This window comes from Cucurbita maxima, unplaced genomic scaffold, assembly GCF_002738345.1.
Source record: "Cucurbita maxima cultivar Rimu unplaced genomic scaffold, Cmax_1.0 Cma_Scf00021, whole genome shotgun sequence".
Taxonomy (NCBI): Eukaryota; Viridiplantae; Streptophyta; class Magnoliopsida; order Cucurbitales; family Cucurbitaceae; genus Cucurbita; species Cucurbita maxima.
In genome coordinates, this window is record NW_019272037.1 from 1,390,408 (window position 1) to 1,410,458 (window position 20,051).

At 34.0% G+C, this 20,051-nt stretch overlaps 6 protein-coding genes, 2 long non-coding RNA genes and 1 other non-coding gene across 12 annotated transcripts in view; 7 read left to right on the top strand and 2 right to left on the bottom strand.

Moving 5' to 3' along the window:
- Positions 1-440: 440 nt before the first annotated feature.
- LOC111495618 lies at positions 441-2,372 on the top strand. Its single transcript, XR_002720326.1, has 2 exons — positions 441-713; positions 2,128-2,372. It is a non-coding gene; the product is annotated as an uncharacterized LOC111495618 (long non-coding RNA).
- Positions 2,373-3,048: 676 nt separating this feature from the next.
- On the top strand, positions 3,049-6,065 carry LOC111495592 (eukaryotic translation initiation factor 4E-1-like). Its single transcript, XM_023145698.1, has 5 exons — positions 3,049-3,492; positions 4,965-5,130; positions 5,231-5,356; positions 5,543-5,608; positions 5,708-6,065. The coding sequence occupies exons 1-5, from the start codon at positions 3,194-3,196 to the stop codon at positions 5,756-5,758; spliced, it is 708 nt and encodes a 235-aa protein (XP_023001466.1). The 5' UTR covers positions 3,049-3,193; the 3' UTR covers positions 5,759-6,065.
- Positions 6,066-6,157: 92 nt separating this feature from the next.
- On the top strand, positions 6,158-7,734 carry LOC111495615. Of its 4 annotated transcripts, none has more exons than XM_023145728.1 (4): positions 6,158-6,433; positions 6,534-6,628; positions 6,698-6,823; positions 7,015-7,734. In XM_023145728.1, exons 1-4 carry the CDS (start codon positions 6,415-6,417, stop codon positions 7,057-7,059), a joined length of 285 nt encoding a protein of 94 aa, XP_023001496.1. In that variant the 5' UTR covers positions 6,158-6,414; the 3' UTR covers positions 7,060-7,734. The 4 variants fall into 4 exon arrangements, with proteins under 4 accessions (XP_023001496.1, XP_023001497.1, XP_023001495.1 ...); XM_023145729.1 differs by having other exon boundaries at positions 7,072-7,734; XM_023145727.1 differs by having other exon boundaries at positions 7,248-7,734.
- Positions 7,735-9,526: 1,792 nt separating this feature from the next.
- LOC111495606 lies at positions 9,527-10,271 on the bottom strand. The gene has a single exon (XM_023145716.1). It carries the CDS (start codon positions 10,225-10,227, stop codon positions 9,799-9,801), a length of 429 nt encoding a protein of 142 aa, XP_023001484.1. The 5' UTR covers positions 10,228-10,271; the 3' UTR covers positions 9,527-9,798.
- A 1,571-nt stretch (positions 10,272-11,842) lies between these two features.
- On the top strand, positions 11,843-13,659 carry LOC111495619. The gene is made up of 2 exons (XR_002720327.1): positions 11,843-12,791; positions 13,246-13,659. It is a non-coding gene; the product is annotated as an uncharacterized LOC111495619 (long non-coding RNA).
- LOC111495865 lies at positions 11,891-11,993 on the top strand. The gene has a single exon (XR_002720386.1). It is a non-coding gene; the product is annotated as a U6 spliceosomal RNA (small nuclear RNA).
- A 575-nt stretch (positions 13,660-14,234) lies between the features above and the next one.
- LOC111495595 lies at positions 14,235-15,376 on the top strand. Its single transcript, XM_023145701.1, has 2 exons — positions 14,235-14,808; positions 14,931-15,376. The coding sequence occupies exons 1-2, from the start codon at positions 14,338-14,340 to the stop codon at positions 15,099-15,101; spliced, it is 642 nt and encodes a 213-aa protein (XP_023001469.1). The 5' UTR covers positions 14,235-14,337; the 3' UTR covers positions 15,102-15,376.
- Positions 15,377-17,005: 1,629 nt separating this feature from the next.
- Positions 17,006-19,349, top strand: LOC111495571 (GDSL esterase/lipase At5g45670-like). Its single transcript, XM_023145668.1, has 5 exons — positions 17,006-17,327; positions 17,932-18,056; positions 18,356-18,601; positions 18,708-18,963; positions 19,052-19,349. Exons 1-5 carry the CDS (start codon positions 17,081-17,083, stop codon positions 19,273-19,275), a joined length of 1,098 nt encoding a protein of 365 aa, XP_023001436.1. The 5' UTR covers positions 17,006-17,080; the 3' UTR covers positions 19,276-19,349.
- Positions 19,350-19,787: 438 nt separating this feature from the next.
- Positions 19,788-20,051, bottom strand: part of LOC111495587 (floral homeotic protein AGAMOUS-like) — a 3,926-nt gene continuing 3,662 nt past the window's right edge. Inside the window, exon 9 of the mRNA XM_023145691.1 lies at positions 19,788-19,938. The gene's annotated coding sequence lies outside the window, so the exon portion shown is untranslated. The remainder of the gene's footprint in view (positions 19,939-20,051) is intronic.

The following is a 20,051-nucleotide window of genomic DNA, read 5'->3' on the forward strand; positions in this document are numbered from 1 at the left end:
TTTTTTTTTTTTTTTTTTTTTTTTTTTTTTTTTTTTTTGGTGATTTGTGTGATGTGATTTTATCTGCATGAATGTTAATAATAAACTTGGTTTGATGACATTTGATTTTAACTGTTCGAGATCTCTCTCTCTCTCTCAATTTTAATTTGTTCGATGAATAATTCAAAGAATAGTAATATTCTCTAGAAATATTTTAAATGAAAAATAAAATAATTTAGACCATCAAACTCACTATTTTCATTTATTAAAAAAAATATTAGTATTATTGTTAATCTTTTACAAATATTTTTTAAAAAATATTGGTTCCTAATATTTTACAAATATTAGGAACCAATGCAACGGGAACTGTCACAAAACGCTGCCGTTTTGGAAGGGTGGGATTGATTTTAAAATGAAGCCACCTCGGACAAATATAAAACAATATAAAAAAACAAAACAACACGAATTTCCTCCTTCCCTCTCTCTCTCTCTCTCTCTCTCTCCCTCCGTTACTCTGTCTGGTTAAGAGTCGTACGGTGGAACAACCCCACTCTCGCCCCTCTCCGCCGATTCTTCAATCGCCATTTTCCTTAAACCCCAAATCCCCTTCCCACTCCCCCTCTCTAAAATTTAGGGTTCCTAATGTGCTGTCTTTTGCAAGCTCAGGTCCGATCCGCCCATGGCGTTTCCTCTACACTTTTGGAGTTTACTAAGCGCCGTATTATGCCCCCAAGGTAGTTTACTTCTTGTTCCTCACATTTTCTTCTGCTGTTTGAAGGTTTTTGTCTTTAGATTGACTGCATTTCTCGTTTTTTCTTTGTTTGGCTAATTTACTCTTGTTTTATAGATGGGATTTTGTTGTTTTGGTTAGGTTTTTTTCTGCATCTAATCGTTTAAGGTTAACTGCTTGATTAAATGTGTAGGGTGAAGAGAAAGTGTTTGCCGTTATAGCTATAGGTGGAGTACTAAAATATATTTGTGTGCATGATTTTATGGTACTTTATATGTCATGATTTGTATTTGTTCATCTTTGAAATGCTTGGAGATGAATTGGGTGTTGAATTTTAGCAATTTTTTGTTGGGTTTTCTGCATTTAGTGTCATGAACTTTGGTTGGCTTCATTTACGAAGGCTTTTGAGAGAGCAATGATGGAATTTCCTTTCTTTCTAACCTTACGCCATGTGTTTTAATTTATAAATATCACTGTCGGTCTTATGTTTTTGTGTTGATTGGTTTGGTGATTTAAGAACAAGGTTGTTTTTGTTGTGTTGTACATTGAAGCTATAATTTTGAATCTTCAGTTTCTCATTGTTCATTGCGTTTCCTCTGCATTGTTCATGGAAACAAAATCCTACAAAGAGTGTGTTTCTGACTATATTTGTTGTGGAGAGAGTCATTATTCAAAGATCTGTGTCTTCTTGTCATGATTTCGAATCACAAATTACTACTATTTTCAAAAGTTTGAGAAGGAGCTCTGTGGTTATGTAATCCCATATCGGTTGGTAGGATAGAAAACTTCTCCCTAGTAGACACGTCTTAAAACGGTGAGGCTGACAGTGATACGTAAGGGGCCAAAGCGGACAATATCTACTAGCAGTGAGATTGAGTTGTTACAGGTTGGTAGGATGCCAGACATCGGGCAGTGTGCCAGCGAAGATGCAGGACCTCCAAGGGGGTGGATTGTGAGATCCCACATCAGTTGAAGGGGGAAACGAAGCATTCCTTATAAGGATATGAAAACCTCTCCCTAGTAGATGCGTTTTAAAACCGTGAAGGCAATACGTAACAGGCCAAAGCAAACAATATCTACTAGCGGTGGGCTTGAGCTGTTACTTTTTTTTTTTTTTTTTTTTTTTTTTTTTTTTTTTTNTTTTTTTTTTTTTTTTTTTTTTTTTTTTTTTTTTTTTGTTTTGTTATTACCCCTTAAGGATGTCTCATTTTACTTGACCGGAGTCGGTTTCTTTAGTTCAGTTTTATTTTTCGTATGCCCTTATATTCTTTCATGATTTTCTCAATGAGCTGCCATGAAATGAATGGTGTCATCTTGATTCCCATTACTGTGTTCCATGCTGAATGAAGTGCTTTTATGAATGGTGTCATCTTTCTTGAACCTCAAACTCTGTGTGTGTTCAATCTGTGCTGTGGTAGGTTGAGATACGGAAGCCATAGTTGGTGTAAGATTGATGCAGCAGCTTGTTGGTGAAGAGGATTTGGCCGATTGGAAGGGCACCGTAGGGGATTTTTTGTTGCATTGGTTGATATATATTCAGGTTTGGCAGAGGGAATGAAGCCACTGGTCCGCTGAGTATAGTGATGTATGTATGTATGTATGTATGTATGTAATACATTGGATCTTATTTCTTCAAATCAATTTCAATTTCAATTTCCATATCTTCATCATCCACCTTTTTCTTTGCCTGATATATAAAACTGATCAAGATTATTGCACCATGATTCTACCATCGACCTCGACTAGTCATGAGGCTTCTCTCGAAACAACAAGAGTTTGTTCATCAAACGTACTGTGCGAGACTCATTTCTATGAAACTAAGCGTATTTAGAACATGTTCGAGAATCATTTGGAAGCGCTAGATCACTTCCTGTCGTGCTCAAAATCATTTCCAAACATAGCTATGATTTTGATTGTTTTAAAATCAGAGTTAAAATTTTTTAAAAGTAACACTAAATTGATTGCAATTGGGTCGCTGGATTATGGGTGATTTTGAAACTATTTTTTTTTTTTATTTTTTATTTTATATGTTATCCAAATCAAACAAAAAATTGTAATTTAGTTTTTTTTTTCTTTATAATTAGATTTAAATTAAACTGAGTCAATTAGTTGTCCTATTTCAAAATAACGAATTATAGGAAAATGTCCTGGAATAATTTTAAGAAATTAAAAAAACAATAAACAAATTAACTAAAAATAAGGCTTCTTGAGTTTTTAAATAATTATAAATGCTTATTGTTTTTGTTTTTTTTTTTTAATAATAAAATAAAAAATATTAATATATTAGATTTATTTATATTACTCTATCTATTAAGTATTTAGTTATATATTTGTACTCCAATTACCATATAAAAGTCGGGAAGGAAATCCTACTTAAAGCTGATTCAAACGCCCAACAGAAATTCGAGGGCGGTGCCATTCTTCGGTTTCTTCCATTGACTCGATTCTTCAGATACGCTCGATCTCACGAGTAGTGAACGAAAAATGGTAGTCGAAGAGACGATCAAAGCTACATCGATGGAAGATCTTTCTAATTCCATCGCAAATCAAAACCCTAGGGGACGAGGCAATGAGGAAGATGAGGATCTTGAGGAAGGAGAGATCGTCGGCGACGACGACCTGGACTCCTCCAATTTATCTGCGGCGATAGTGCATCAGCCTCACCCTCTGGAGCACCCTTGGACCTTTTGGTTCGATAACCCATCCGCCAAGTCCAAGCAAGCCACCTGGGGTGCGTCTATCCGACCGATATATACCTTCTCTACCGTGGAGGAGTTCTGGAGGTAGAATTTTTCTTTTCGTTTCTTTTCTTTTTTTGATAACTTACTCTTTTTTTCGATTCTTTTGTTGTTGTCGTTTCTTGGTCCGCTTTATGTTTTTTTTTTTTTTTTCTGGGGAAATTTAGGAAGCTTCGGGAAAAAGGGATCGACATTGCTTTGGGAATTGAATATTCTTCTATGTTTTTTTAGCGTTTTACTTGTATTGGTCTTGTTGTATTTAATTCGAAACAGCTGAGCCAAAGAGAGGGGATTATGATTGTTAGGGCTGGAGAGAGGGGACTTGCTCATGGATGAAATTGGGTAGAACATTTAGTTTCTTATCGCAGGTCTTGAATGGATAGTGATGTTCTTTGATATATGCATGAAGCTACGGGGAAAAGTATACGTGGTGCTATTTCTGCTCTTGTTTTTTTTTTTTTTTTTTTTTTTTTTTTTTTTTTTTTTGTGTGTTTTTNCGGGAGCTCTGTTGGAGACTTTATTTTTGACGTTCATGTAGATTATATTTGTGAATATTCTAAAGTTTAGTACGAATTACTTCGATTATGTGTGTCTAAACCTAAGAATTAGATATAAATAAGTTACACGTGCGAGCAAGTTACTAGGAAATTTCTTTGAATTTATATAAACAATCACTTCTGCTAATTTTGGACGAGTTTGGACCATCATTTGCTGTTGAAGTTTTCTAATCGTTTTACCATCTTTGCCTCCTCAACTCTTGTTCACTCTGTTTTGTTTTGTGGTGTTCACTGATTACTTGAGTTTTTGCATTCATAAATCAGAATTTGAATAAACTATGCTATTGAGTTGAGTTCAAGTCACTGTGGTCATTGGCTGCCTACTTGGTTTTGGCGATCAAATATAGTTACCCCATGGCTGACCTTTGAGAATAGTTGAGGTGCATTGTTAGCTCGCTTGGATACTCTTAGATTCCATTTGATAGACATTTGAATTTATGTTTCCGAAAATTGTGCTTGGTTTCTAATAATTTATTTACGATGGTCTCCATTTCTCTTGTTAATATTTGAATTCTTATTCAAATTCCAAAAACAAAAATAAGTTTTTAAGAACTATTTTTTTTAGTTTTCAAAACTTTGCTTGACTTTTTCAAATGCATTGTAGAGAGTAGAGAACAAAAGAAAGGAACTCATAGATGGTAGTAATATTTACAAGCTTAATTTTAAAAAATCAAATGGTTATAAAATGAGGGCCTTTGATATCCATTTTATTGTACTTTTACATAGAATAGAAAGTTCGGTAAAGCATTTACGTGTTGTTTGCTTCTGAAATGTTTCAATCTAGATACTTATTATGTTGCTTTAACAAATAATTTAAAAGCCTTAATTTGAAGATGGACTGGTTTTAGGGGTCCGTCATTACTTGAAATTATAAATGGTTGCCTCATGTTGACATTTCTATCATTTTTATAGCAGTTTCTACTGGCATACAATGCTTAATTTTCTTTTTCCTGCTTTTAGTGTTTACAACAATATTCATCATCCAAGCAAATTGGCGTTGAGGGCAGATTTGTACTGCTTCAAACATATAATTGAGCCTAAATGGGAGGATCCTGTCTGTGCGAATGGAGGGAAATGGACTGTGAACTTTTCAAGGGGCAAATCTGATAATGGCTGGCTATACACGGTACTACCTTGAATTGCATGTTCAATTTGGCATGTAAACAAAGATATTCGAGAATGGTTATTGTTATTATTTTTCTAAAAAAATAAATTACTTCAAACAGCTGCTTGCTATGATCGGAGAACAGTTTGATTGTGGTGATGAAATTTGTGGAGCTGTTGTCAACGTTAGATCTGGGCAGGATAAAATATCGATTTGGACTAAGAATGCTTCCAATGAAGTGGCGCAGGTAATAGCCACCAGACCAATAATTTATACATATAGCCCACTAGATTTTCTCCAGCATAATATGCTCTACATTAATACGATACTTTATCCCGGCACACGCAATGAACTGCATTTTTTAACAATAAATTGTCGGGATCTATGTATTCATCAGTTACTGTCTCTACTTCCTACTCTATTTTCTGGCTAGGCGAGCATTGGGAAGCAGTGGAAGGAGTTTCTTGATTACAATGACAGCATTGGCTTTATATTCCACGTATGTATGCTGCTGCTATATAGTTTTATTTACATTTCTCATGGTTTTAACTCAATCTTTTGTTTCATGTTTCTGATACCATGTTAATTTCTCGTTCAGGAAGATGCAAAGAAGTTTGACAGGCATGCGAAGAACCGATATACGGTGTAATATGGTTTCTAGCGAGTATCATGGGAGGAGGATACTCATCCTATTTGAGCAAAGCATGCCTGCCTCAGCATGTAAAAGGTTGAGCTATGGCTTCTTCCTTTAGTTTCAACTCCCCACTCCCCCCAAAGCCAACCACACCACCAAGATAAAAAGTGGTTTTATTCGGTAAACAATGTTTTGTGCGATTAGGAATTTTATGTGGAAATCGCCATCGCTCAGATTCTTGCTCTGTACATGACGGCTTTAGTATGAGATAGATGGAACGGAATGCTTTTTCTAGAATCAAAATGATATTGGCTTCGTCTGAGTTTATTATATTTCTCTCTCATTGCATTTTCCTTTGTGTTCGTTTCTAAACTAAATTATTTTACAATTGGTTAGGAAAAAAAAAAATAATTACCGATGTCCATAGATAACATTTCCTAAAAAGATTACCCCTTTTGAAAAAAATACTATTAATTTTTGAATTTCTTCCCTTAAAATTTGGAACGGAAAAATTATGAGTGGAAAAAACGGGTCCTGGGGATGCAGGGGCTCTGAAATCAATAATGGTGCCGATCCATCCATATTAAGGATTTGGAGGGTTCCTTCTGTGGCGATCCGTACCTATTCTTGGCTCCATTAAGGCGCTTTCTCCTGCAGCAAGGAGCACTGCAATGGCCTTCCCACCTCCAAGTATCTATCTCCATTCTCTGTGCTTTCTTCGGGATTTCTCCTTTTATTTTCTATTGGGTCAATGTTATTTCATTGCTGACGACTTCTTTTCCTGTATTAGTTACTATACTTGCATGCATGCCCGATATCTGGGATACCCAAGAAATGATGATGTCGATGGATTTCCTGTTTCTGAATTTTGCAATCAGAGTAATGGTATGCATCTCTCAATTCTGATGAACCATTTGTTGCTTGTGTGCTGATTGCTGTTCATGAATGTGGAAGAGGAGTTCTCACTCTGAGGTTAAGCCGGAAAGCAATGATGAACAGGAGAACAACCAAAAAAAATTGTGGCCTAAAAAATGCAGCTGTTGCAAAAGGAAAGCCTCCCCACGTGAAAGCATTCAAATGGTATGTCCTCTTATGCAACTCTTTTACTAATAGTTGATATCTTATTCAGGACAATGTGAGAACCAAGCATTTGTGTATGGATATCTTGAGCTGTGGAATCCTTGCAGACCACTTTTATGCATTTGTTTAAATAGAATTCTTTGTTGTTTTTGTTGGGGGCTGGAGTTTAATTTACTTAGCTCATGAACTAGATGAAACTGAAGAAGGGAAATTTGGATCCAACATTTCTCATTTAAGTCATTACTCAGACGTAGCAGAGAAATCAATGGAACCATTTGTTTCAGTAATATCATTCATCATTTTGATTCTCTTCGGGGTCTCGAGCCAGTGGTTTCCAAGCCCCTTTGGTTGATGTTTTCAAAACAGCAATACCAACAGGTAAAACACAGATCTTAAAGGTCATGGACATTTTCTTTGTTACTAGATTCATCATCTTGAATTAAGTCTGAGGAAGCCCGAAAGAGAAAGCCCAAACAGGACAATATTTGTTAGCGGTGGACTTAGGCTATTACAGCTATGAACTTCAGCCAGTGTGTTTACATACGAAATAAGCACTAGTCTCCCAACGATATTTAAGCAGATCCTTTTCGTTGCCTGCCAAGGCATAGTCCTTTAGTTGTAGATATCCACTCCATTTTGTTTTCATTTGAATGTGAGTATCAACAGCCTCATCTGTTCTTGCTTCTCACCTACTACTTATATTTCAAGACTGATATGATTGATTTGATTTTAGGGGTAACAAGAGATCATAAATGGTTCAATCTGGGATAGCTCGGCGCGTTTCGGCTACGTTGCAACCTGCTGCTTCAAGTCTCATCTGTGAGTATAACTGTTTCCCCAATCAATCAATAAATCATGTTCTTGAAATATGAGTTATAGGAATGAAGTTACTCTGTCACCATTGCTTCTGATCCTTTTCTTTGCTTTATTGATAATATTTCCTTTTTGGATATAAATGTTCCATCCAAAAGTGCATGCATATGCGAACAACTGAGGTGATTTATATATAGTAAGTGAAACCGAATGTTCTGTATGCAATTTTTGATAACTCTGCTAAGGAAAACCAAAAACATGAAGCCTCATTACCTTCACATTTGTTCAAACAATAAAAACAAAAAGAATTACCAAACAACTGACTATTTGATATCAAACCACAAATCGAAGACTTTGATCCAAGTTCTAAGTGGGGTGGGTTTGACTTGTTTGTAAAATCGAGTTTATATATATATATATATATAAACTCATTTGAACTTTGTTTATTGAATTGTCATCTATAAGCTTTACTTGATCTGATATTCTCTAGAATGTGTTTGTTCTTTTAGAGGTGGTAGGTTCCAATTCTAAACTAATTGAGTTGATAAAACTCAAAGAAATAATTGTATAGATTAAATCGTAGAACTTTTATAAATGCATTAATTTACACCATCTAGATTTTGTTTGAAAACCCTTATTTTACCCACGAGAAAACTTATAATTCTACCAATTAAATTTAACTTTTTTAAGTGAATTTGTTCAAGAATAGATGATATAATTATATGTGCAAACACGAGTATTAATTGAATTTGAAGTTTTAGTTGATATAATTATTAGTTTAGAGTTATAAATTGATTTTTTTGTTACAAAATAAAAAAAATAAAAAGTTGGTAAGTAGGATAACGAAAGTCTCACCAATCATATTGAATATAAAAAGCTCAAAATCAAAATGATTGTTCGTTCCTTTTACCAACACGCAACTCTCTCTCTCCCCTCCCTTTAATTTCTTTCTTCTATAATATTATAAATTAGATTTTAAAATTAAATATACAAAAATTTATAATGTAATTAATTTTAGATATAATATTACTTCTATTTGTGTTTTGAAAAAGAAGTTTTAAATTTTTTGTATTATTTTAAATGTATTTAAGATAAATAAAAAATCGATAATAATAAACTAGAATAATTATGAAATTGGTCGATAATCTTTTCTTCTCTCCATCAATGTTTTTGTAGATTTAGAAAATGAATTCGGAAATCCAGGACATACTCAATCCTAGAGTGCAAAATTATTCTTATAAAGAGAATATATTCTCAATCTTAAGGTAGGATATTTTTTATATTAAAATATTAATTAAAAATGGACATTTATCATTTACTAAAATGAATTTTGTATTTTCAAGACTAATGTTTACTTTTGTTCTCGAAAAAGAAATATTTTTAATTTTAGAACGACGTCATCGATCCTTCTTTCATAATTGATTTTTCCAATAAAACGCCTCATCTTGCAACTGCCCGAACTTCCTATTATCTTTTCCCATGCAAAGTATAACAAACTGCTTCTGATTGTTCCACATCACCATTATTTAATTCATTGGGTCTCTTTTGGTTTTGTTAATTGTCTATACTTTTAATCATAATGTAATCATATGACACCTCAAGTTCATGCTCGCTTATTATCTCTTTATTATAATGTTTTTTAAAAAAACTTTAGGATTAATTCAGTATTAATTCAGTATCAATTAAAATATATATATATATATATATATATATATAATAATTTCAATCAAATGTAATGAAAATTATAAAACTAGAAATAACATTTTTATAAAGTGTGAATATAAAAACAAAGCTTCCACTATATATTTAATAAATAAATAAAAACGGAGCGTCTAATATGTGCAATAGCCGTAATGAACAAGTAATCTGGTTGGGAGAGATCGTCAAATCTTCGAAACCAAATCCCTCCCTCAAAAATTTCATAAACTCATCATTTTTTTTTTTTTTTTCTGTAAGAAAATGAAAATACAACTTTCAATTTTGATTATTTGGTAAAATCGATCATTTCACCAACAACAAATCCCCAAACTATAATTAAATTTGATTCAATAGAAGCAGAGCGAAGAAGCCTTTTAGCGTTCGTCGCGGTTTGATTTTCCGCTTCCGAATTTGTGTATCTATCTAGAAATTCATCGGAGATTCGATCACCGTCCTCATTCCGATCACGTTTCTAAGAATCCGGTCATCCGAAGGATCGAATTCCTTACTCGTCTCAAATCTCGTCCTTTCAGCGTCCTTCCATTCCCAGTGCAAACAGAGAACGCCATTTTCCCTGCCATTCGCCTCTCCGCCACCACATGCGGCGGAATCATTTCCTCTTCGTCCGTTTCATCCTCTTCCTCCGTCGTCCTCCGACGGTTTCTTTCCGGAATTCCTACCGGAAGCGAACTCGCCATTACCTTCTTCGACATCCGTCCACCATCGCGCACCGTCCGCTGTTGATACTTATTTCGCGGCGTTACAACCATTCCTCCGCGGCAGTTGAAGTTAAAGAAATCCTCGCCGCAATCGTCGTCGTCGGCACCGTGAAGGTAACGGCAGTGGTCGAGATCGGAGAAAATCACTTCGGATTCCTGGAATTCTTCGGCCATATACGATTCAAGTGAAGAGAAATGGAACAGTAGGAAGGCGAAGATGAAGGGGCCGGTATTTATAGAGAGGGAATCGGAGGAGACTCGGCTCGGCTCCGAGTCGTCCTGAGCACACATTTTCAAATACTTTTTTTTCTTTTTCAATAAAAGGGGAAATGACGTCACAATATAGTTGAGTGGGCCCCATGTCTTCTCATCCTAGTTTTATAATAATAATACTAATTATTATGGTTGTTTTTTTTTAAAGGCTAAAGGGCTCCGTTACTTGTGGGCCACGGAGTTGCAAGCTGTTGGCTTGCATGGGTAAGTCATTGACCTGACAGAAATTTGCTGTCCACGTGTCCCATTTTCTGCCTCCCACATTAATTATTACTTATTTATTCCCAAACATGTCCTCCTTCCACCCAATCTTTTCCAATTTTCATTATTATTTATAGATTAAATGAGATGTTTATAAAATTTCTTAAAAACTTATAAATTTATTGAAATATTTTAATTTTGTTGATTATACCGATTTTATTTATTAATGATTTTTTTAACTTCAATTTTATTTTATTTTATTTTATTTTATGTTGTATTTAATATATGAATAAAGTTTTTATTTTTTATGTACGCATATAATTGTATTTAATATATGAATAAAGTTTTATTAATAGAATTTTTAAATATTCTTAAATATATAAATACGCATATAATTGTACGTATGTATATACGTACATACATAGACATGTTTGTTGAAAAAAAAAAACATAAATTAACTAAAAGTGTTTGAATTGAAACAATGGATACGATTACGTGATAGCTAAGAATTGCGGCTAAACTCACCACGTTGGAGAGATAAAAAAAATTGTACGATAGCGATGCTGGAATTGGTCCCATAAGATATTTTATCCCATTTCTTTGGAGATCCACACGCTATGTAGCATCAGAATATGACAACTTTCTAATAGTTCGACACGTAGCTTGATTTTCTTGTTAGGGTCACCACCCCGGCTTTAGTATATTGTATGGTACGAAATTATTAGGTTTATAATTGCCTATTAATAAAATTAAATATTTTTAGAAAAAGTAAACAATAAACTAATTTAAAAATTTATTAAAAGTATATATAAAAAATGAAACAAATCTGTATAATGAATCCAATTCTTTGGATAAGATTTTAAAGTTTCACGGTCTTTGAAAAGCATTTTTGGGGGAAAATGACAGCTGTTGCTTTTCATATATATTTTATTTTAATCTTCCTTTCAATATAATATAGTTTGTGGGTATTTTATGATGAGGAATAATGTGTTCCAAATATGCATGTTAATCATAAATATAAAAGAGTAAAATGCTATATTTTATTTTTATTTATGGTGTTATCGAAAAAAAATAATACATATTTTAGTGATTATAAATTAGTTTTATTCCAAACATAGATGGGAGTTTGTAATTTATTTTATTTAAATTCTGAAATTTGGAATAATTTATGTCAAATAGAGCATAAATAAAATGTTCAAATTTTAATGCCTTTTGAAATGTAAATGAACAAAGAAAATAAATATTACTTCTTAGTAAATAATAATAAATATGGGCCTCTGCACGGCCCAATCTCTTATTATCCCACATCGCTGAATTTCGAACGTAATACGCGTTTATATTGTGGAGGCGATATGGATAGAGCGTCCCTTCGGGGACATCCGATAAAATTGGAACGATACAGAGAAGATTAGCATGGCCCCTGCGCAAGGATGACACGCACAAATCGAGAAATGGTCCAAATTTTTTTTTTTCTAAATTACGAATTGCTGTGACTTTACGATCTTACCCCTCCCAGATTTATCGTTTTCTCTGGCTGTTGAGAGCTCGCTTGGAGTGAAGAGGTATGCATGGCTTCCTTCATAGTCGTCTTCTTCTTCTTCTTCTTCTTCCAACGCCGTAGTATTGATCGGTTTCTATTTAATTTTTGGTTTTCTAGCAATTTGGTCTGAAACAACTGATTTGGGTGCAGAAAAGGTTGAATTGGTGCATTAGGGTTACGTCTCCCTTCCTGATTCTCTCTTTTCCTATGCCTTGGTTTTAAACAATCTGTGAGGGGTTGTTGCTTTGCAGGAGTTTGATTTTGGTGCTTTATCATGTTCTTTTCCTACGATTAGGGATTCGTTCATGATATTTAGTTTCTCAGTGTTCAATTGAGCCAACTTTTCGCTGTGCTGTGTGTTCCGCTTGACTTTTATTTGTAGGTTATGAATTGAATGCGTTTCTTGTACCTTGCTTGGTCATGGAATTTGATTGAACAAAAAGCTCTAAAATTGGATCTGGGTTTATGTAGAAAAGGATGGTTTTGGGATTTTTGTTTATCTGGGATTTGTAATTGAATGAGCGTGGAGAGTTTGTTCCCTCTGATCATAAGCACCAATTTGTTCATTCGGCTCAAACTGTGTCAACAACATCTCATGATCCAAAACATACCTTGGATTTGTTTGCTTCTGCCCCACAGCAGAGGAGAAGTAATTGTCACCCTTCATATCAACAACAGATGAACTCTAGTGCAGCACAACCAAATATAACAATCCAAGCTTACGGTGAGTATTCCCTCCAAGGGGATATTGGGAATCACATACTCTCCCTCGATAATATGATATTGTCAATTTTGAGTATAAGCTCTTGTGGCTTTACTTTTGGTTTCTTCAAAGGGTCTCGTACGGATTGAAATGTATTCCTTACTTATAAACCTATGATCAACCCTTTAATTAGTCGATATGGGACACCTCTTCCAACAATCCTCAACAAGGAATTGGTGAATTGGCGACTGTTGTTCTTGCTACAGCAAGAACAACAGTATAGATATCTTCCTCCTCAAAGATTCACAGGAGAGTTTATGAATAAGAACAAGTAGCAGTCATTTACTTGAGTGATGGATCATGGATGAGTATGTTTTCTCTGTAGCTAAGAAGGCAAAATTGTCAGTTGAGCAGCTTTCTTGTAATGGTTTTAACAGCATTTCTTTTAGATCTCACCAAACTTTCAAATCTATAGGAAGTCCAGTTTTCATTGTTACAACTTTAGTTACATCAACTGCTGCTCGAACCTCGATCGACTGCGCTGGACAATATCAACTCTTCTGCAACCAAGTCCCTGAATACTGGAAAAGTTGGTAACATTGACGGGCTGAAGATGTAAGAAAGCAGAAGGAAGGTAATGAAGGTTAGTGAATAATGAATGTAGTATCATTCTTCACAGTTCATATGTAAATGACCTTTGTTCATCCTGCTCATATCAGTTGCATCACAACAACAGCAAAACAAAGGGAAGCTTAGAACATACAGTAAAAAAAAAAATATATATATATATATTTTACTCCCTCAATTTACTTTCAATTTTTGTTCATTTCCGCCCCTTTACCTTCAAAACGTCTATTCTAGTTCCTATACTCTGTTTTAGTCCCTTCAATTTTATTTTTATTTATTATTTTTTTCAATAATCTTTTCGAAAAGGATCGAAAATTATCACATTTTAGAAATACAAAGATTAAAATGAATGTTTTGAGAGGACGGAACTTAAAATAAAAGTAAAATATAATGACCACAAGTTCGTATTTAAGCTTTAAACATAAAGAGATTCGAACGAATTTGATATACATCTCGAGAAAAGAAGAATTCTCTATAATCTTCCCATCTCTCAATCCTTTACATATATATATATATTTTTTTTTCTCGAAAGGGTTACTACACATCTCGGTCAAAGGGAGGTTTCTATAAACTTCTCATCTCTCGATCCAATATAAGAAAATTAAGATTTTTTTTGTTTGTTTGTTTGTTTTAATTTCTTAATTTTAAGTTTAAAACTAATAATTCAAACCCGAGCTAACTTGACTTGGAATATAGGAACTTAAAGGTCATAGTTATAGTACCCGAAAACTAAAAGAAACTATTTAAAAAAAAAAATTAAGAGAATCAGTACTCTAAAGCTAAACAACCAAATTAAAAAAAAAAAAAAAAAAAGTAAAATCAAAGTAAAGAATGTTGAAAAATAACACATTGAAAGGATAAAATTGAAACGGCATCTTAAGAGCGTAATTTTTTCAATAAATTGTGTCAAACGTTTCTTGTCACCGTCGAAGGAAAGAAAATGGCCACAACGGCGGCGTCACTTCCGGTCGTTTTGTTCTTCCTCCTCCTCCTCACTTCTCCGCCGCCGTCCCTTTCCTTCTCCTTCTCCCAATTCAAAACCCTATTTTCACTCGCACATTCCCTCATGTCTCGTGTCGCCAATCTACGCGCCTCTCGCGGAGACTTCGCCGGCTCGCAACGGGCCAGGCACATTGCCCATCAGCTAGAGCAAGGGCTCGGACTTAGCTTCTGGAGCTCCATGTGGTCGCTCGCCTGGGACTACGCGAAGAACTACGCTTGGAGAGACATCTCCTATTCAGATCTCTACGACGCCCTTCCGGACATTAACGAGTTGCTTAGGGCTTTCACCGAGTTGACTGGGTTGGAATCAGAAATGGCAAGAGCGAGTTGGGTTACGCGGAATTACCAATCGGTCCTGAGGGTAGCCAATTCGCTGTTGAAGAGGCTTCTTAAAGTGTTTAGAAAATCGGTACGTGGATGGGTCGCTTTCGGTTGCTTGCAAGGTGTTCGATAAAATGTCTGAATGAAAAGTAGGGTGTAAAATGGCGCAATTAATCTGTATTTTGTTGTTTTTTGTGATTGGCATGGCAGGGGGCTTGGAGGGATGTGGTGGAGACGGTTCAAGTGGAGGTGGTGGACGGTGGATTGCTGAAGGACTGTTTGGAGCTGGGAAGTGGCGATTTGAAAGGCATGGTTCAGATTCTCAAGGATTTGGCTTTGAATTTCTATTCCTCCACTTCTCAACGCCGTAATGAACTGTAAGAATCTGTAAGTAATTTTTCAATTACATAGAGTTATTTACAAGTTTTTGAAGAAAGATTACATACTTTTAATCCAAAAACAAAAGGGGGTAGGGGTCGAAATAATAAATGAGGAGAGCATGGTGGATGGATGCATAGTGTATAAATGAGATATCTTAAATGGTCAATAGGTTGGTGCGTTTGCATGTTACTCCCATTGGGACTTACCTCTCAATGCATTCAATTTCCCTACCTACCTTACCTTCATTTATTATAAGTGCCTTAAAGTTTATGTTTTTTTTAAGTTCGATTTGACTTGGATCGTATATATGGTTTCGAGAAACTATTAGTTCTTTGTTTCAATTTTGTTTCAATAATAAAGAATAACCTTCAATTTTTTTTTTTTTTTTTTTTTTAGAACTTTAGAAAAAATATCCTAAAATCATAAAATTTTAGGAGTAGCTAATACAATTTACTTTTATAAAGATTTTTTTTTGACAAACAATATATTAACGACTTTATTGATACCTCATAAATTATGATATAAAAAAAATTAAAAAATTTAATCTTTTGTAGGGTATTAATAAAACTTTTGAAATTCAAAGGTATTTTTTGAAATAGAGCGTTAACATTTCCATCCAAAATGTATCGACAAGGGTGTTTTTCTAAACTTTTTGAAAATTTAGGATAGAATAGGATTTTTTATTTTAGTTTAAAGATATTTTTAAAAAAATTTAAAGGTATTTTTGAAATTAACATAAAAATTCTTTAAAATTTTGGAGACAAGTGCAAAGTTGAAAGTGTATTTTTATTAAATCGGACCCTTTAAACCCAAAATTAACCCAAACACCTTTAATTTGAGCTGTCCAACAAACCCAATAAATAAAATCCGCCATATTTAATTGAAATGAGTATTATAAGATCCAAATCAAAATCAAAATAAAATCTGAGGTATTAAAAAGAAAATAATCAATTAATCTTACCTAAAACTCCATACTATTATATCATAATCCAAATCCAAAGTTGCTTCATTATATTAATCAAGGTAGCTGTCTAAAATTTATATTTCTCCGCTGCTGAGTAATGCATATTTATTCATATTTATGAGCGTTGGAAATTGCGTAGTGAATATGGCCATAAACAAATCCAATTTAATGGACTTACTATTACTATACATCTTATGCAAAAAAAACGTACATTAAAATTTAACACCAAACTTTAATACAAACCAAGCTCATTCTCCCAAGGACTTGCATGAATAATTCATGTCCGCAACACGAAAAAAACGTTCGTATTAACTTTATTGTTGTAACAGCACAAGTTCATTGGTTATGTATTACCGTCAACCTCATAGTTTTAAAATGCGTCTGTTATGGAGAGATTTCCACGCTTTTAACTAATATGAGATCTCTCAATCCACTATCTAGAGACCTAATGTCCTCGTTGATACATCGCCTGGTGAGTAATTCTGATGGTAAGACCTCGCATCAGTTGAAGAGGACGAAACATTTCTTATAGAAGGTGAAAATTCTCATTAACAGACACATTTTAAAACTGTGTGACTAACAACATTACCTAACGAACTAAAGTAGACTATGTCTACGGGTGTATATAAAAGTTTCATAAATGGACACAAAATTAAAATTTTATTAGGGAGTAATTAAAAAGTGTAGGAAGGAGCATAATTAAAAAGAAAAAACACATAATTTGGTAAATAATTGAAGCTTTTGTTAAATAAATAAATAAAAAGAAAGAAAGAGACATTTTGTTTGTGCACACGAAGCCGCATAGTTGAGTGTTATGTCTCAGTCCCAACACATTATATCCGCGTGAAATAAATGCTTCCAACCTTCCTCCTTCAACTGCCATTAATTTCTTTTTTTTAATTATAAATTAATTTCCCTCTCCATTATATAAACCCAAACCCACATACATTTTCCCCTTGCCCATTATATACATATATATTTTAACCTTTTTTCTTTTCTACATATAATCAGTTGAATGGCGGAGCGTTACAGCGCGGCGTGTTACAGGGCGGCGGTGTTGGCGCTGGTTGTGACCGTGTTGTGTAGTGCCGCGGCGGCGCAGCAAGTTCCGTGCTACTTCATTTTTGGCGATTCATTGGTGGACAACGGGAACAACAACCAGCTTCAATCTTTGGCTAGAGCCGATTATTTGCCTTATGGGATTGATTTTGGTGGACCCACTGGAAGGTTCTCCAATGGCAAAACCACAGTTGATGTTATCGGTAATCTTTCCTGTCTCTTCGCCCTTCATAAACATTTCAAAATTATTAAACTTAATATTAAGATTTAGATGTGTTTTTAAAAAGAAAATTAATAAAGTTGAAGTTTGCATTGAATAGGCTATAATTGGCTATAAATTGCATGCACATGCAAATTAATTTCAAAATATTTATGACATTTTATTCACTCACGCGGTAAGTTTTTCTGAGAATTCATAAATTAAGGATTATTATTTTTTTTATTATAAAAATTGGCTTTAAACTCTAATTATACCCTCTAAATTTAGATAAATGTGGTAATTTTTATCTTAAACTTTTCTTAAAAAATTGATGATAAAAAAATTATTTTGTGTCTTTAATAAATTATAAAATATATCTAAAAAACATGTGTTAGATTTGTCTTCTTATTATTTAATTCACATGTTTCAACAAAATTATTTAATAGTCAATTCTAGGCCTAGATCGGACTTAATTTGAGTAAAGTTAGTAAAAAAAAAATAATTTAATAATTAAAAAAAGAGAGTACAAATTTAGGGATAAAAAATTAATTTTTAAAAAATAGATTAAATTAGAGGTTTTGTTAATATTTTGAATTAAATGAATGCAGCCGAGCTATTAGGATTTGACGATTATATCTCTCCCTACGCCACCGCAAGAGGCCGAGACATCCTTAGAGGCATTAATTATGCATCCGCCGCCGCCGGCATCAGAGAGGAAACTGGTCGCCAATTGGTATATAAATTTCATTTCATCTTTTTTGTATCACAATTCCTAATCCCTTTTCAAAAATTTTATAAACTCGTGTTGCGTAAACTCATGATGTATCGGTATTTTTCATAATCTATTTTATTAATAAATATGTATACAAATTCATGATGTGTCAAGAACCAAATTTGAACCGGTGACATGAGAATTTTTTAGCCCTCTGCTTTACTAACCGAGCTATATTGACCATTGAATAATGTTAAACTGTTGAAAAACATCGAAACGTTTAATTTGGTCGAGATGGTAATGCGCTATATGTTTAATAGGGAGGACGCATAAGCTTTAGTGGACAAGTGGAGAATTACCAAAACACAGTGTCTCAAGTGGTGGATCTACTTGGAGATGAGGACTCAGCTGCAGCTTATCTCAGTAAATGCATATACTCAATAGGGTTGGGGAGTAATGACTATCTCAACAACTATTTCATGCCTCAATTTTACTCAACAGGCAACCAGTTTACACCTCAACAATACTCTGAAAACCTTCTCCAACAGTATTCCGAGCAGCTTAGGGTACACCGGCCGAAACCCGGCTCGAAAAATTTAAACTTTATGTGAATTTCAGCTCGAATATCAACTGACTGACCGTTCATTTACGTGCCATTGTTGTGTTTTGTAGCTTTTGTACAACTATGGAGCTAGGAAGTTTGTGCTGTTTGGACTTGGTCAGATTGGTTGCAGTCCAAATGAGTTGGCTCAGAACAGTCCAGATGGAAGGACTTGTGTTCAAAAGATCAACTCAGCCAATCAAATATTCAATGCTGGTCTTAGATCTTTGGTTGATCAATTTAACAACAATCAAGCTGATGCTAAGTTTATCTACATTGATTCTTTTGGCATTTTTCAAGATGTCATTGACAATCCACCTGCCTTCGGTAAGATTTCGTGTTATTAAACTGATTGACCGTAATTTAATATGATATCAGAATAGAACGTGACGAAGTCGATGAATGTTTATATCAGGTTTTAGGGTTGTGAACACTGGATGCTGTGGAGTAGGAAGGAACAATGGGCAAATCACATGTCTACCCTTTCAAACTCCATGCTCAAACAGGGATGAGTATCTATTTTGGGATGCATTTCATCCAACAGAAGCTGGGAATGCCGTGATCGGGCGGAGAGCTTACAGCGCTCAACGTCCAACCGATGCATACCCAATCGATATTCGTCGACTTGCACAACTCTAAGATGGATTTGAAGATGTGTTATGGGTTTTATAATATGTTGTATGGTTCATAAATTATATACATACTTGTTTTCAATTAGTTACTATTTTTGTTTATTGAGTTTGGGTGTTTCTGCACCTTTTGGTGTCTGTATTATTGTATCTGTAATTGTTGTCTACAAATGCTACTAAATTGTTATTTTCATTAGTTAGTCGACTGCTAAATCTATTTTGGCATGTTACATATTGTTGTCAGTTTTACAGTTTTAAAAAGTGTTTATTATGGAGATTTGTTCTCCTCTCCAACTAATGTGAGATCTCACAATCCACCCTCATTGAGGGCCCAATGTCCTCATTGATACACTACCCCATGTCTGGCTTTGATACCATCTGTAACTAGTCCAAACTCGCCACTAAAAGGTATTGTCCGGTCAGCCTCACAATTTTAAAACGAGTTTTCTAGGGAGAGGTTTCCACACCTTTATAAATGTAACAAGTCAAAACAGATAATATCCAGTAGTGATAGACTTGGACTGTTACATAAACACTTTTCGTACCTACCCAAAAAGAAATGTGTCACTGTTGTGTACGTGTACTAAATCTATATGTATTCGTGCTTCTTAGATTAGGAGATATGAAAGTAGAAAGGATGATTGTTTGTTGTATATTATAAACATAATAACATACAAAAAAAAAAAAAAAAAAAAAAAAAAAAAAAAAAAAAAAAAAAAAAAAAAAAAAAAAAAAAAAAAAAAAAAAAAAAAAAAAAAAAAAAAAAAAAAAAAAAAAAAAAAAAAA

Bases quoted from the DNA above. Each gene is read 5' to 3' on its own strand.
- LOC111495571 (XM_023145668.1), top strand. From the start codon at position 17,081: ATGGCGGAGCGTTACAGCGCGGCGTGTTACAGGGCGGCGGTGTTGGCG. The intron at 17,328-17,931 runs GTAATCTTTCCT...AAATGAATGCAG, and splicing joins AACCACAGTTGATGTTATCG to CCGAGCTATTAGGATTTGAC. The intron at 18,602-18,707 runs GTACACCGGCCG...TGTGTTTTGTAG, and splicing joins AGTATTCCGAGCAGCTTAGG to CTTTTGTACAACTATGGAGC.
- LOC111495606 (XM_023145716.1), bottom strand. From the start codon at position 10,227: ATGGCCGAAGAATTCCAGGAATCCGAAGTGATTTTCTCCGATCTCGAC.
- LOC111495592 (XM_023145698.1), top strand. From the start codon at position 3,194: ATGGTAGTCGAAGAGACGATCAAAGCTACATCGATGGAAGATCTTTCT. The intron at 5,357-5,542 runs GTAATAGCCACC...TTTTCTGGCTAG, and splicing joins CTTCCAATGAAGTGGCGCAG to GCGAGCATTGGGAAGCAGTG. The intron at 5,609-5,707 runs GTATGTATGCTG...TTTCTCGTTCAG, and splicing joins GCATTGGCTTTATATTCCAC to GAAGATGCAAAGAAGTTTGA.
- LOC111495615 (XM_023145727.1), top strand. The intron at 6,629-6,697 runs GTATGCATCTCT...TGAATGTGGAAG, and splicing joins ATTTTGCAATCAGAGTAATG to AGGAGTTCTCACTCTGAGGT. The intron at 6,824-7,247 runs GTATGTCCTCTT...CTTTGTTACTAG, and splicing joins CACGTGAAAGCATTCAAATG to ATTCATCATCTTGAATTAAG.
- LOC111495595 (XM_023145701.1), top strand. From the start codon at position 14,338: ATGGCCACAACGGCGGCGTCACTTCCGGTCGTTTTGTTCTTCCTCCTC. The intron at 14,809-14,930 runs GTACGTGGATGG...TTGGCATGGCAG, and splicing joins TTAAAGTGTTTAGAAAATCG to GGGGCTTGGAGGGATGTGGT.